General features: G+C 40.8%; 2 protein-coding genes across 2 annotated transcripts; both read right to left on the minus strand.

The window, feature by feature from the left end:
- Window positions 1-8: 8 nt before the first annotated feature.
- LOC131470060 (cytochrome P450 2D15-like) lies at window positions 9-5,372 on the minus strand. The gene is made up of 11 exons (XM_058645562.1): window positions 5,070-5,372; window positions 4,677-4,839; window positions 2,625-2,783; window positions 2,306-2,466; window positions 1,557-1,625; window positions 1,333-1,437; window positions 1,112-1,247; window positions 790-875; window positions 606-707; window positions 355-496; window positions 9-269 (listed from the first exon to the last, which is right to left on the minus strand). Exons 1-11 carry the CDS (start codon window positions 5,229-5,231, stop codon window positions 73-75), a joined length of 1,482 nt encoding a protein of 493 aa, XP_058501545.1. The 5' UTR covers window positions 5,232-5,372; the 3' UTR covers window positions 9-72.
- A 1,253-nt stretch (window positions 5,373-6,625) lies between these two features.
- On the minus strand, window positions 6,626-14,685 carry LOC131470062 (cytochrome P450 2B4-like). Its single transcript, XM_058645565.1, has 12 exons — window positions 14,586-14,685; window positions 13,233-13,427; window positions 11,677-11,839; window positions 10,656-10,808; window positions 10,384-10,544; window positions 9,471-9,539; window positions 9,188-9,292; window positions 8,928-9,066; window positions 8,206-8,291; window positions 7,860-7,961; window positions 7,507-7,648; window positions 6,626-7,127 (listed from the first exon to the last, which is right to left on the minus strand). Exons 2-12 carry the CDS (start codon window positions 13,392-13,394, stop codon window positions 6,940-6,942), a joined length of 1,470 nt encoding a protein of 489 aa, XP_058501548.1. The 5' UTR covers window positions 13,395-13,427; window positions 14,586-14,685; the 3' UTR covers window positions 6,626-6,939.
- Between the last annotated feature and the right edge of the window lie 580 nt (window positions 14,686-15,265).

Genomic DNA, 15,265 nt, shown 5'->3' on the forward strand with positions numbered 1-15,265 from the left:
ACACTCACACAAATTGACTTTTTATTATTCCTTATATCATTTATTTATAAGGGTCCTCCCATGTGTCTCGGGTCAGTCTGTGACGTCTGTTGCTCTGACTTGCACCTTCATGGGATATGGTTTGGGCATCTGAGTCGACCCAAAAAGAGGAGTGAAGTCTGGTTTCCCGGCGTCCTCGGGCCAGATGAACTTGAACTTCCTCAGCAGAGACACGACAAAGATGAACAGCTCCATGCGAGCCAGAGCCTCTCCGAGACAGATTCGAGGACCTGTGGGTTTAGAATCCCCGCAACATAAGCACGATGAGTGCAGCTTACTTTACTTATCTATGGACATAATACTCATTTCACAAACCTGTAGAGAAAGGCATGAAGGCCTCCGGTTTGACAAACTCTCCCTGGTCATTGAGGAAGTTTTCAGGGTTGAACTCATGGGGGAATTTCCACTGTCCCTCCTCCACCAACACTGACGACAGGTTGGGGATGACGATGGTTCCCTGAAGAGCAGAACAACAACGTTTCTTCATCTCAGCCTTGAAATTGATGTTGAAATCGGTAAATTGTGCCACGTAAAAATCACTTCCAAGAGAGCACATGACAGCTCACCTTCGGTATGGAGTATCCCAGTAACTCTGTGTCTCTCGTGGTGCTGTGGAAAACAGCGAGAGGAACGGTGTTTGCCACCCTTTGGATCTCATGAAGGACAGCCTGTGTGTCAAAGAGAGACAGAGTGGGTACAACATTTAAGAGATTTTGTGGGGTTTTTTAAGTGTTCCAGTCATCTTTGAACCTGCACATATGGCATCTGGTGTCTGTCCTCAAAAGTGGTTTCATCCTTCCCGACCAAAACTTTGTCTATTTCCTGTTGGCAGCGCTCTGAGGGACAGACATCATGGATGACAAGAGAATCACAGTGAGGTTTATTTTCTTACACTATCAACTGAACTTATTCAACTAAAGGTCAAGTGTCAGTCTTTAAAACGCCATCTCTAGCTTTCGAGCTAAATCATCGTCATCAAAGTCATCAATGCAACAACTGCAGTTCTCACCAGTGACTACAGGGGGCAGTAATATGACAAGTTATGATAGATAAGTTCAGATAAGACAGGTACCCTGTATCTGTGGGAAGTTCATCAGATAGAGGAAGGCGGTGAGCAGGGTGTTGGCAGTCGTGTCAGTTCCAGCAAAGTGAAGATCCAAGATAAATGCACAGAGCTGGTCTTCTGAAAATGAGCTCTTATCTTCTCTCTTTACAGATAGAACAGATGAATGAATGAATGAATGAATGAATACATAACTAGTGGAAAAGGTTATCAGAGGGAGATTCACGTACCGTGTCCAGTTCATCCAGGTAACAGTCTATGAAATGCCGGGGTTTACCAGGAACTCTGGTCTTTTTGTTCTCAGCCAAAATTTTTAAACGTCTTTCATGTGACGCCTGCAAAGTAAAGAAAAATGATCTAGTTATTTGTTTTCTTTTTATCTTTCAATTTTCTTTAGTTGTTGTTCTTCTTGACTTTAAAATGGCTGCCACACACACACACACACACAACATACCCCAAACAGCTTGAAGGCTCTCTGGAAGGGCAGTGGCAGGTTGCGCACCATTGGAAGAGAGTCATAAATCTGTAGACAACAAGACAAGTTTTCCATCCAGCTGATTGTACGTGGCTTCAACTGCTGTGTATGTGGGCTGCAGTGATGTTTGTCCTTCTGGAACATTGTCCCGTCTCCACACAGGATCTCTGCAGCTGAGTCATAGTGACCATCTGGGTCATGGTCCCCTCTCTTACTGAGGCCCTTCGCCCATAGATTGCTCAGTTAGGCCAGACGACCAGCTCTTGGAAGAGTCCTGGTTGTGAAAAGCCTCTTCTATTTGAGATTTTGTAGTTTTTCCCCAGATCTGTGCCTTGCAACAATCCTGAGCTCTTCAGGCAGTTACTTTGACCTTATGGTTTGGTTTTTGCTCTCATATGCATTGTCTATCTCCTGTAGAGTGTAGTGTGTGCCTTTCCAAACCATACATCTTATTTATCACAAGTAGGCTCCAGTTAAGATGTAGAAACATCTGAATGGTTGGCACCTGAGCTAAATTTCAAGGGTCTGATATTTCTAACATTTTTAAACATTTCTAAAATTCTGTGCGACAGACATGGATCAAGAGAGGAGGGGGGCCCCACTTGTGTATAGGGCCCAGAATTTAGTTTGACGCCCCTGCTGAGAACACACACGGACACATGGTGATAACCTAGTAATTACTAATTTAATATAATAGTGATGCCACGATACGGTGTGGATAAACTTACCATTGACCAGCGACCGTTGATTATTTTGGAAGTCTCCTGAAAAAGTCCAACTGAAAACTTCATGAACTCGTCGTCGTAGTCAAAGCGATTGGCAAACAGAACTTGGCAGATGACGTTGGAGGCTGCGTTATGGAAGAGCTGGCCAGGATTCATGGTCTTACCTGAGAAAAACAACATGACCAGTGATTCTTTGACACCACTGACTTAGGTTAAAGTTAAAACAAAGATTTAAATGACATTAAAAGTGGCTCAAAAGTTCAGAAAGTCCATTGCCGGTCCTGCCTAATATCAGTGTTTTACCAAAATGGTCCTTTCATACCGACACTTTCCTCCAGAACCTTTGAAATGTGAAGCATCTCTCCCGTGATCCTCTGCTCCATCGTGTGTTTGCCCAGACCAAAGTTTCTCAGTGTCATCAGGCCAAAGCGCCGCTGCTCTCTCCACGCCGGATTATAATCTGCCAGAATGACTCCAGGAGCTAAAACAATAAGAGGCAACTTAGACCTGTGAAGTGTGTTTTTTCACGACTGGAACCAGAATATTGAAAATATTGCAATCTGCAATCTGATTTGTATTCTGGCTCTTTGTAGGAGCCTGAATCATAGACATTTTTTATACAGTAGATACTGTTAAAACCAGCACCATTTACGCCATTTTTAACTCCAAATGTTGTTTAACAATCAAATAAAGTCATGTTTAAAAAGGCAAATCTTGTGTTTTTTCACATAATAATACGAGTCAACAATGATCAAAACAATTAATTCTACACAGGATTTTTATTTAGCGAGTATTTTCTTTACCACAGTTGCCACCAGATGGAGCCATTATCAGGATTTTTATGAACTGGCATCTCTTTACATTGAGGTATTTCCTGTATAATTAAAGGAAATAGGACCCGAGCATATTCTCGAGCCATAACAACGAGTGGACATATTCGTACCAGTGTGTGCCCATTATATTTGTGGAACGTATTGGGGTCTCTATCAAAGGGCACACTGTCCTAAATCTGCTTTTTGTGGCTTTATTTTATTTGCTAATGACAAAAAAAACAAGAGTTTTGAATCCTTAATCTGGTTTTAAAACAGCACAGCAGAAGGATTGTGAAATCATTTATATCACTGTGGACTCTTTATGCTCAACACTTCATATCTTGAGATTATCTGGTGTCTATCTGCTTGAAATCTAAACGTCTAATTTTACTGATTTACCCTCATGTCCCTCACGCTCCACACTGAAACTACCTCATCAGGAAAAACATGGAAACACTGAACAGTGTGTCAATGCACATGGACTGTTATAGATTTTTAACTTTTATTACTCTACTGTGCGGCAGACTGGGCTGGAGATGGTTAAACACTTTTTTCCTCGAGGTAGGGGCTGGATTATGAAGGCTCTTCACCTTTGTTTACAGTGGTTTGTCAGTTCCATGGCTCTTGTGCAAACAAATCCAGCCAGATAGTTCACACACACAATGCTGATGAACCCTATCAGCACAGCGAAGTACAGCAGTGCTTAGATGGCATGTGGTCCATTATTATTTCACGGCAAGACAGACGGTGGTAGGAGGTAATAATAACAACACTGTGTCGGTAAAGAAAGACGACTAAAAACATGTCGGAGTATGACTGAAAACACAAAGAAGTGCCCGCTAAAGTTCAGAAAATGCTTCTTGTCAACACCTGCACCGCCAGGAATACAAACAGTCACGATCTTTCAGATCAAGAGCACGGCATACAAATGTTCACAAAGACCAAAACAGAGGCAGACATGCACGCAGGAACATGCATGCACCAACGCACCTTTCTTCCTTCAATGCACGTGAAGAACCATGACATTATTATCAGTTGCCCTAAAACATCTCTAAAATGAGGGAATGATTGACGTTAGAGTAACATACAGCAGCTAATGTTTCCTCTTCGACTCCCGAACTTTCTTTGTTTTTAGAAATAAAAGAAAACCGGAATTATTTTCTGTACCATTGTTTTCAGGGAGTCGGCGAATCAGTGTCTTTGTCACCAGAAAGGGGAGAGTTGAAAAAAGGCTTGTGTTTTTTTTTCAAAAACTCAAACACATGTTATTTTAAATATGTTTTATAGTGTTCAAATTTAGACACACAACATCTGGTGTTCATGTGTTCATGTTCAACTACTTCTACACTATTTTAACATGCAGCAAATTGTAAATAACTGCCACATAATGAAAGTTATTCTGGAAAAATGGGCAAAAGCACTGAACTCACAGGACATTTTCTGGCCCTTTTATATTAAAAATGAGCATTAAAAATGGACATTTTGAGGCTCAGGTGTTGAAAGGGATAATATTGTTTGTGTCTGTAGGAGCTGGATGGACTGGGCCAAATCTTGCACTGCACCTTTAATTTGAACAGCATGATTGACCATCAAGTCTTGTGGTCTGCCAGAGAAGTCAGCAGCTTTGTTGACGAAGGCTTCTTTCAGCGCCTGCAGCCCGTTGACAACCACCATCGGCCTGGCACCGAAGAAAAGGCTGTAGACGTTACCATAGCGTTTGGCAAACTGGAGACAGAGACACGTCTTATTTGCACACTGGAACTAAAGGCTTTTGTCTGGTACAATAATCAGTGTGGTTGCCATAACAACAAAGACAATGTTATACATTTTACTAGAAAGCAAAACAATTACTTTTCCAATGAGTGGTTGTACAAACTCTTGCAATGACACCGTTACCGTTCATGTTGTTTTACGACAGAGAATTACACAGTAATTATCTACATATTTAATATTACCCTATCCAGGTCTGCAAGGGGATTCTCCAGGTTGAGCTGCAACAGATTTCCAAAGACAGGGACGGCCTGCGGGCCCGGAGGGAATTTTTTACCCCTGTTGTTCCGAAACATGAGCAGAAAGAGCAGAACGGCCACAAAGAGCAGCGTCGCAGATGAAAACATGATCACGCTGTGATTCAGCACAATCTGCTGTGTCCTTCTATTATTCCCCTTTTAGCTGAAGACTTTATACGCTCGACAAGCACACACAACCTTTGCACATATACAAGAGTGAACCATGACATAATCACTTTTTAACTGAGTTGACCCAGATGGTAGATAAGCCCTTGCAGACCTAACTTGAAGCATCAGTATATGTGATCTATGAGGGCCCTGCTGTGTTTTTCCAGGCACCCCAGTTCTTACAGGTAAGTGGGCGGAGTTAATTAAGTCAACTGGGAGCACCTGGCAGTCACACTCCTCACTCTCATGTTTCTTTTTCTTTTTTTTTTTGGTGTTGCTTTAATATGATTCATTAAACTCTCCTTAAAACAGTGTGTTAGGACCAGGCCTTGGGGAAAACCTGATCACCTTTTTAATTTCTCAGAATGTTTGCTGGCAATGATCAGGCCTCTTATACTGGAACCTCCTGTGCACTGGATCAATCAGCTCCCAGGATCCACCGAGACACAATCACACATGCACACCTGCAACTTATCAAGGTTATTACAGTTCGAAATAACAAAAACTTAAAATTTAAAAAGACATTTTCCTTAACTGAAATAAAAATAGAAACAACACAATAACTAACTGAGGACCTGAAGTGGCACAGACGCTGACAACACACGTAAGACACTCTGGCAACAGGAAATGGGAGAAGGGAGTATATATAGGGAGTGAGGGTAAGGAGCACCAGGGGAAAACAATCAGGGAATCAGGCGAGACACAGAACAAGGCCGACAATGTGCTCACAGGAAGTAGAGAAAACCTCTTACCAAAATAAAATAGGTGGCACTGAACTAAAACTAACACAACAACACAATGGTGCATGACAGAAACTCAGTCAGTTTTCCAGGATTTAACATTTCTAATGGTCAGTGTTTTGTTTTGTTTTTGGTGCAAAAATAAACTAAACCAAACCAAACCTGTAGGCAGTGTATACAGCTGTGTTTGTTTGTTACGTGTTGTCCTGCTGACCAAAACTGTCTTTTTAAAGATTTATTCAAAGAGATTTTTACGTGATTAAATGAAGGCAATACTTTGTGAAATAATGAAATTGTACACACTGAACATGATTGAATCTTCAGTCCTCAGGAAAGGTTTGTGTGTATGATCAGTTTATTAGTAAATGTTAAAGCTCCATAATTTATCTCTCTCTCTTTTTAAGCTCATTCTTTGGGGGTCACAGGGGGAGGATTCAAAGAAACAGCCCTGTATTCCAGATGATAAAACACAGCATTAATACATATAGATATATACTGTATATATATATATATATATATGTATATATATATATATATATACATATATTATATATTAATATATAATAACAACGGACAAAATGGGTAAACAACGACTTTGTTAATAATGCCGTTTATTTTGTCAGTTAAGTAAGTTTCATTAACATAACCATCTTGAGACGTACAAACAGATATATTTAGTATTGTTATATGAACTTAGTTAGCTTAGCATATTGTTATCTGGTTTTTGTTGGTGAGCATGTTGTTAGCTGATGGTCCAAATCCATGAACCACCACTGCCTGACACAGACGCTGTTGACCTTGTAGACGTTTCCTGGGCACATTCTTAACCACGGACATTTTTTTTGTTCTGAGGAATAACTGAACCATCTGCTTCATTTTTCCTGCCATGCTTCTGACTGCAGAGCACATCACTGTGTCGCTCTGAGTTGGACCTTCATGCGGTAAGGTTTGGGAGATAGAGTGACGCCATAGACCGGAGTGAAGTCTGGTTCCCCGGCGTCCTCGGGCCAAATAAACTTAAACTTCCTCAGCAGAGTCACGGTGATGAGGAAGAGCTCCATACGAGCCAGACCCTCTCCGAGACACATGCGAGGACCTGAAGGAAAAGAAAACCCAAAAGATATCAGAGTTTGATTTATACCACATGTAATAATCATTCATTCATCTTCTACTGCTTTATCCTCCACATGAGGGTCAAGTTTGACAGGAAGTTCAAATTCCTAGACTTCCTAGACATCGTTGTCCAAATTAATGCTGCATAAAAAGTACAGGTAAAATTAGAAATGTACACTTCATATGACAGCTCCTGGATACCAGGCAATATGTCAAGCATCTCTTCACCAGCTATATTCAAGTGTAACTAAACCTCTAAAGCACTTTTTATCGGGTGTGAACCAAAATCAGGTGCAAATCAGGTGTAAAACAGTGCCAGTGCTGCACAGGTGCCGTGTTCACTGACGTCCGGAGCTCTTTACCTGCAGAGAAGGGCATGAAGGCTTCAGGTTTGACAAACTCTCCCGCATCATTGAGGAAGTTTTCAGGGTTGAAGTCATGGGGGAATTTCCACTCTCCCTCTTCACAGAGTACTGAAGACAGGTTCGGGATGATCATTGTCCCCTGAGGAGAAAATGGAGCAAAGAAAAAAAAATGTTGCTGCCATGAATTGATTGTGGTGCAAAAAAGAATTCTGGGCATTTTTTGTACTTATGTGTCCAGTTGTGTGTAAACCACACATGAATCATATCATCAGAGCCTTTATTGTAACTGTGACAGACGAGGATGTGCTGTGGGCGAGGTCTCTGTCCACAGCGGTTCACTGTCCACTCACCTTGGGAATGGAATATCCCATGAGCTCTGTGTCTTTAGTTGTTGCATGGAAGACGCTGAGTGGAACAGTGTTGGCGTTCCTCTGCACTTCATGGATTACAGCCTGAACAAAGAGAGATTAACACATGTTTTTTTTTTATTGCTTTGTTTGACCTGAGATGACAAATAGTCAAACAGACTGGTATACATGTCATTAATGTGCTGACACCAGGCAACGTTGATGTTTCCAACGTAAATTCCCTTATCTCACCAATAGTTTGTGAATAATCTATAATATTTCTACCAAATCTTAGCATTAAATATTCACCCAGCTGCATTTATAATAGTAAATGTGTCTGGTGACTGACCTGCACGTAGGGCATTTTATGTCTGTCATCAAAAGTGGCCAGATCGTGTTCTTCTAGCACCTGGTCTATCTCTTGCTGACAACGCTCTGAGAAACAGATGAGGGAGGAGATATTGTTATAGCAGTAGTAGTAGTAGTAGTATTGTAGAAGTAGTGCTAGTGGTAAAAGAGGCAGTAACAGCAATAGTGGCAGCAATAACCATAGTAGTTACAGTAATAGCAGTAGCAGTAGCAGTAGCAGCAGTAGTGGTAAGAGTAATAGACAGATAGAAGTTTTTATTGAGCAGGGATAAATACATTGTACATTGTTTCATATAAAATATAAAATAGATGCCATGCATGCAGGTTTCTAGTCGAGACCAACATGAGTTACATGTTCCAAACTTACATGAGTTTTGTAAACCAGATTTTCCTCTTTTTTACTCTGCTTTAGCCTGTTGTTTTGTACCTCTGCCTACTAGTTTGGGTTTTCCGTGGACCAACCTGGTTTTTGATTAAAGGACTAGCTTTCCCTTCTACATATGTGTCTGAGACTGCACTGTGGGTCCAAACCTCAGCGTGGAAATGAATCATTACTTTGAGTCTCCAGATTATTAGACAACATTTCTCCCTTGACTGAAGGTACACAAATATGTTGGGGCTACACTGTCAGAGCTGTGTCCTTATACTATACAGAGCCATTAAAGGAGCGGTAAAGCCTTCCATATAAACATGTGGACACACCTTGTATGTGTGGGTAGGCCATGAGGTAGAGGATACCAAAAAGCAGGGAGTTGGAGGTTGTGTCAGTTCCAGCAAAGTGAAGATCTAGAGCGTTCCCTCTGAGTTGGTCCTCGGAAAAGGATGACGTTTGATCGGCTCTCTACAAAAAAGAGGACTCTGTTAAAGGTTTTGGTCCTGACAAGGTCAGTGTTTATGCCAGAAAAAGTCCTAAGAGAGGCAACTCAACAAAAGAGTACACACACAAACACACAACCATGCACCTTATCAAGTTCATCCATATAACAGTCAACAAAGTCCTGCGGCTCTTTAGGAACTCTGATCTTCTTGTGCGCCTCCATCAAATCAGTTGCCATTCTCTGAACAGTCTAAAAAGACATAACAAAACATGTCAGTCGTCTGAGTCATGACAGTACATAAACGGGTCAGTGACACAGTATGTTGCTTTACATTTGTGATTGTTTGTATCCTTAATACAACGATTTAGACATTGTCATTCTGAATTCACTTGGATATCAGTCAAGATGTCAAGTCAGTCCTTCCTACCTTGACATTTTCAAAGGCCTTTCTGAAGGGAAGTGGCCAACTGCGAATCATTGGAAGTGAGTCATACAGCTGTAAAGAAAGACACGGAAATTCATTCGTTTATTTGAATCCACACATGCAGATTCTACGGCAGGCACGAGATGCTCTGTACGGTTGATTTTATCTACAAATGTTGAATATTACTGCAATGAAACGAGTCGGTGAGACGGTGCTTACTCATGTTTGAAGTAGGAAGTGATTTTATATATAAAACATGGCGAAACATAACTTGTCTAATCTGAATAGTGCTGTTGTGGTCATTCCTCTGCTTCATCCTAAAAAGGCAGCCTCATCGATCATACACCAAATGCATGAATGTAGGGGGTGGAGCCTTTCAAAGGGCACTGGAGGTATTTCTGTTCAAATATCAACAACCCTTTCACCAACATTGCTGTAACCTCTCCTCTAGCACCAAAAGCGGGTGACAGTGCAAGTTTGCAAAGTGAAATCCAGGGAGAAGGAAGAAAGTAAAAGTCAGCCACCAGGGGGCGACTCCACTGGCTGCAAAAAGAACTCCATTTGAATGAAAGTTAATGGGAATATTTGCCAGGGTTTCACATGATAAAGGCAGTAAACCTTTTGCTGAGATGTCAATGGTTGTAATTGCTATTTTCACATCTTCTTCTGTGATTTACGCTCCCATTTAGAGGAGGGTAGATGATAACGCATCGTGCATATGAGTGGACACCAGAGTGATTGACAGCTGGTGTCCAATAAGTGCCTGGTTGAATTTGATGTCCGTAAAATTCTGGGAACAAAGTTGGGGGTTTGGTTTGCAATAGTTTGAGGTTCTTGAAGGGGTTTTATCTTCAGTGATGGCTGATTAGTGAAGAGTCCAATTCAATACCATGACCTGGATGACTGAGAATCTTACCATAGCCCATGGTCCATTCGCCATTTTGGAATTCTCTGTAAAGCACCTAACTATCTCTGTCATGAACTTGTCTTGATAATTGTAGCGTTTGCCAAACAGAACCTGGCAGATGATGTTGGAGGATACGTTATGAAACATATGTTGGGGACTCAGGGTCTTGCCTATAAAAGAAAAAGACATCATCAACATCTTCATTAACAGGAAGCCAAACATACACACACGATTAATGTCATATCATGTTTGAGGATTGAGTGAACCCAAGTATGACATGCCATTGTTTTCCTGCAGTTCCTTTATGGTGTATTGAAGCTCTCCATGAATCCTGTCCTCCATAGACGTTTTCCCCAGACCAAAGTTTCTCAGGGTCGTCAGAGCAAAGCGACGGTGATCCCTCCAAACGGGGCCATAGTCTGCCAGAATCACTCCTACGACAAGTATGAGAAAACGTGTCATGGTCCAGAGTGAGCATTGTTGTTCTACTCCAGGTCAGTATATTCATACACATTTAAAAACACTGTACTGTGCAACTAGAAAGGACGACAGGAAGAAGCAGGTGACGGCAGATCAGTGGTATATATATATATATATGTATATATATATATATGTGTGTGTGTGTGTGTGTTTTTGTAAGTTTGCTGTCTCTTGAGACCTCTTGAAAAAACTGGTTTCTTTCCTTTACCTTTCATTCACAGTAATGACCTCCATCAAGGAGGTTATGTTATGTTTCTGGTTTTGTAACAAGTGGAGCAGGAAGTGGCCTCTATAGCAGGACATGGTTCATGAGCAGGCGGTCAGGATAATAATGTATCTGCACCACTCAGCTTCTGGTAGTTACAAGGTGTTTTGTGTGTGTTTTTGAAGGCTGGGTTTTGATAAAAGAGCAGAAGAAGAACTCATATCCCCCCCCCCCCCCCCGGAAATTGTATTTAATAATGGTTATCCAGGCATAAAGAGGATTTCCAGAAATAGGTTCACCAGAAATACAATATTTTAGCTATAGATATGGAATATTGGTTTATTTTGTGATGTGTTACATGTGGAGAAGCCCTATAGCTTTTATTCCTGCAGCTTGTTGCAGCAGCATGTTTGTCCCATCACATCCCATCCACCTCACATTTTCTCTTGTGCTGACTCATTCACTCAAACACTACACTACACTTTGACCAGCCTGTTTTTTTGTTTTTCAGAATCTCACTTGGTGCATATAATGATTGCTTGCATGATAGGTTTTACCTTACCTTTACTCCCCTGAGAGATTAGAATCACAATGAAATGTCTTTTAATTTTATGTACCTGTCCCCTCTGTGGTGTGATTTACAAACAGGTCTTGGGGTCGTCCAGCAAAATCTGAAGCTCTGGTCACGAGGGCCTCCTTCATTGCCTTCATCCCATTGATCATTACAAGTGGTTTTGGACCGAGGTATAAACTGTAGACATTTCCATAAGTCTTCCTCAGCTGTCAGGGAACAGGACAACATGTCAGTTAAATATTCCGTACTCTATATCACCTAATTTAAGATGAAGATTTATTGTATGTCATTCGACATGGCACAAACAAACAAAAACTACAATGCATCAGTTTAACTTAAATTTTGATTACATTCCCCTTACATAACATCACGTTACATAACAGCAGCTATAGACCGGCACTGGCTTGCTGCCAAAAGCTTTGTTGTTTCAGAGAAAAGACATCAACCATGCAACACTTCAAGGACTCAAAAAGGAAAAGTGTGCAGTTTGGTATGTCGTTGGGCCCCCTGTTTGTTTTTGTCTGGTGGGGGGAACTGGGGAAGGAGGCCGAGGAGATGAGGGGAACTTTGGGAGAGACTGAAGAGATGGGAAAACTGTTTGGTGGAGAAGTTTGTGCAGCAGTGAAGACGGATGAGAGTGAGAAGAACTGTGACAAACAGCCGTTTCTTGCTTAGGATCATGCAAATGCATAGGGCCCCAATCCACCAGGGGGCCCCGAAGCTGGCACGATCGGCCACATCGGAAGATAATTAAAATGAGCCGTCTATAGCCTCAGATAAATGTTGTTAGCTGGCTAAGATTTTAGGTGTTTGTTTCATTAAAGTTGGCAAAAATAAAATGAAAATATCACATATATATAATATATATAATTTTTAAATGGCAATGTAACCAAATCTGAGTGCGCAAATGACAAAAAAGTCTGCCTTTCTGCTGTCATTCATTGCCTGTCCTGTTTATCGTAACAATGGAGACGCAGCAGGATGTAAAGGGGAAATGGTGACAGGAGGATACTGCTCAGAATAGAAAAAAAATATATAATAAAATTAATATTATTGTAGGTTTTTAAACTCATATTTTGTTGATAGAAAGTTACAAACATAGAAATACTATTGAAAAAGAGCGAAACTGCATCTTTTACTCTACTCTATAGTGCAGTATATCAAGTATAGGCGGGTTCAATGTGTGCAAAGTGCAACATGCAAACAGTACAACTAGACTAGAGCATGTGGTTTTAGGAATTAACTTTTCCAGTACAGTCCAGTTGAGAATACGAAGCTAATCCCTACAACATGCTGTATGTTGTTCCACGAGCTTAAAATAACAGAAGGCAATCACGGAAGAGCATGTAAAGGAAAGAAAACTCCCAGCCGCTGCTATTGGTCAGTCAGATACACAGGCAGCAACCTTTGTGCAGAGTGTTATGCAACCACGTGAAAACAGTCATTTTCCACAATCATTCACAATGTAAAGAAAAAGAGCCCATTGGTCATTAAGTTTCAGTAACAGTAACGATTTCAGTGAAACAGTAACGATAACAGCCAATACTTTGACATTAGAAAGAGCAACACTGTTTAGTTACTGTAAGTGCTTCTTCTTACCCTCTCAAAGTCCTTCAGTGGGTTATCCAGGCTCATCTGTAAAATGTTTCCCAGCAGTGGCAGAGCGGTCGGTCCTGGGGGAAAGTTCTTGGGCCTCCGACATTTGAACTGAAGGATGATGAACCAGACACAAAGCCACAATAGAATGATTGTAGCCCACATGGTGGAATGGAGCTGCACTGGCGCTTGACTGGGCTATAAAAGAGTAGGGTAGGACTTGATACATCATGGTAGTTCAAGGTCTGAGCTTGTACTTTGTTTCCCTCACCAAGGTTCAGTGAAAACAAAGGTGTGTCACAATGGGACAACTTTTTTTTTTTTCTCTCTGCAGGAAGAAAGGTATTTGCCTAAAGAAGAAACAAGAAGTCACAGTAATGCAAAGTCAAAAATAAATAAAGAGCACTGCGAGCAACTGTGGACAAAACGGAGTCAGCTCACAGTACAAACAGTTATCAAACCAGAGTGGGAATAAGACACCACTCCTTATATGGACAGCTTGGGGGGGGGGGGGGGGGGGGGGGTGGTATAGGTCACATTTTGTTGTTGAGACAAAGTTATGATTCACTTTAAATGGCATTTTTCGTAGTGATATAAAGTAGCAATAATTGGGCAGTAGTCACAAAAAAGAGTGTTTTTCTTTTCTTTTTGTTCATAAAAATGAGCCAAGTGAACTCTGAACTGTGACGTGTTTCCACATTTCACAAACTCAGTCCGATTTTAAATATTTTGAGTACTTTTGTCTCTTCATCAGATTGACTAGGTTGTGCTGAAAAAAAGGATATAAGACACTCATTATTGCACATTCTTATAGCCTCTGTATATACTATACGTTTAAACATAGTAATGTTCTATAAGGGTTAAAAGTATTCATTTTGCATCATAAATGTGTATTGTAAACATTTTATCACTCCATATGAAAAGAGTTTTATTTTGAAAGTCTGTGATTCTTTTTTTTCCTCATTTGAGCAGCACTCTACTGACCAAACTAAACACTCCCAGGTCATTTGAGTTTGAGACACACTTCTTTCTTTTTTTTACAATTTTACAAAATTTACAATTTACACCAGTAGTGAACACACACACAAACCACAGTGCAGTGGGCAGCATTTATCTGTGCCCAGGGATCAATGGTAGTTGTGTACCTTGCTCAGAGGCTGCACCCCGGCCCTTGACCCTCCGGTTACAAACCCACATTCCCTTCCACACAACTGAGCTGACTACTGATGAGATCACATTCATTATTTGTGCAACAGATCTGTTCATGTGTCTCCAATGTGCAAGACTCAGTAACTTCATATAAACAAAGAGTAAACCAAAGAAAAAGAAAGTTAAAAGCAGGCAAGTATCACAAACCAGAGATGGCAGTCCAAACGGCGAGCAAACACGACCACAGCGACGAAGCAAAGAAGAAAAATGCACAATAATCCAGAGAAGAAAGAACCCACAGGATTTACAGGAAGAAAGAGGCTGTCAAGTGAAGATGAAGATGTGGTAATAGGAGAGGAAGTCTTTCACTTGGGACCGGTCATTTCAAAATAAAACACAAAGTCTAGACTTTCAAAGGAAAGGGACGAATCAGAAATACACAGGAAAATATTGGGAATTTGTTTTTTATATTTTGTTACTTTACTGATATGTCTAATACAGACTGATACATTTAGAAAAGTAAATGATTTGTCACCAGTTTTCAGAATGACAGATTATGCAGTTGTCAAATTTAACAAAAATAGATGGGGTTTTTTAACCAAGGTTCATCTAGAACACACATTAATAGTCATTAATCAATGAGATGAGCTGTGTTCAAATGACTTTAAATGATTAAACTACATTTTAGACACACAGTAACCCTGTGCGTCTGAACATGAACGTATCCACAAATAATGCGTGTCTACCATCTAGTGTTTAGAATGAGGAAGTGTGACTGATGTTAGAGGGGGAAACAATGTTGTCAAAGACGAGGAGACAAGTTAAGACCACGTTTTAATCCTGCAAGGTGTGGAGCAGTGACAGTGACACATAGAAGTACTCGAAGT

The sequence above is a fragment of the Solea solea genome, chromosome 12, assembly GCF_958295425.1.
Source record: "Solea solea chromosome 12, fSolSol10.1, whole genome shotgun sequence".
NCBI lineage: Eukaryota > Metazoa > Chordata > Actinopteri > Pleuronectiformes > Soleidae > Solea > Solea solea.

Coding starts and splice junctions, on each gene's coding strand:
- LOC131470062 (XM_058645565.1), bottom strand. CDS start 13,394: ATGTGGGCTACAATCATTCTATTGTGGCTTTGTGTCTGGTTCATCATC. Junction 11,840..13,232: donor CACTGAAGGACTTTGAGAGG/GTAAGAAGAAGC, acceptor GTTCCCTGACAG/CTGAGGAAGACTTATGGAAA. Junction 10,545..10,655: donor GGAACTGCAGGAAAACAATG/GCATGTCATACT, acceptor TTTCTTTTATAG/GCAAGACCCTGAGTCCCCAA.
- LOC131470060 (XM_058645562.1), bottom strand. CDS start 5,231: ATGTTTTCATCTGCGACGCTGCTCTTTGTGGCCGTTCTGCTCTTTCTG. Junction 497..605: donor TGGGATACTCCATACCGAAG/GTGAGCTGTCAT, acceptor TCTGCTCTTCAG/GGAACCATCGTCATCCCCAA. Junction 270..354: donor CTTCATGCCTTTCTCTACAG/GTTTGTGAAATG, acceptor CTAAACCCACAG/GTCCTCGAATCTGTCTCGGA.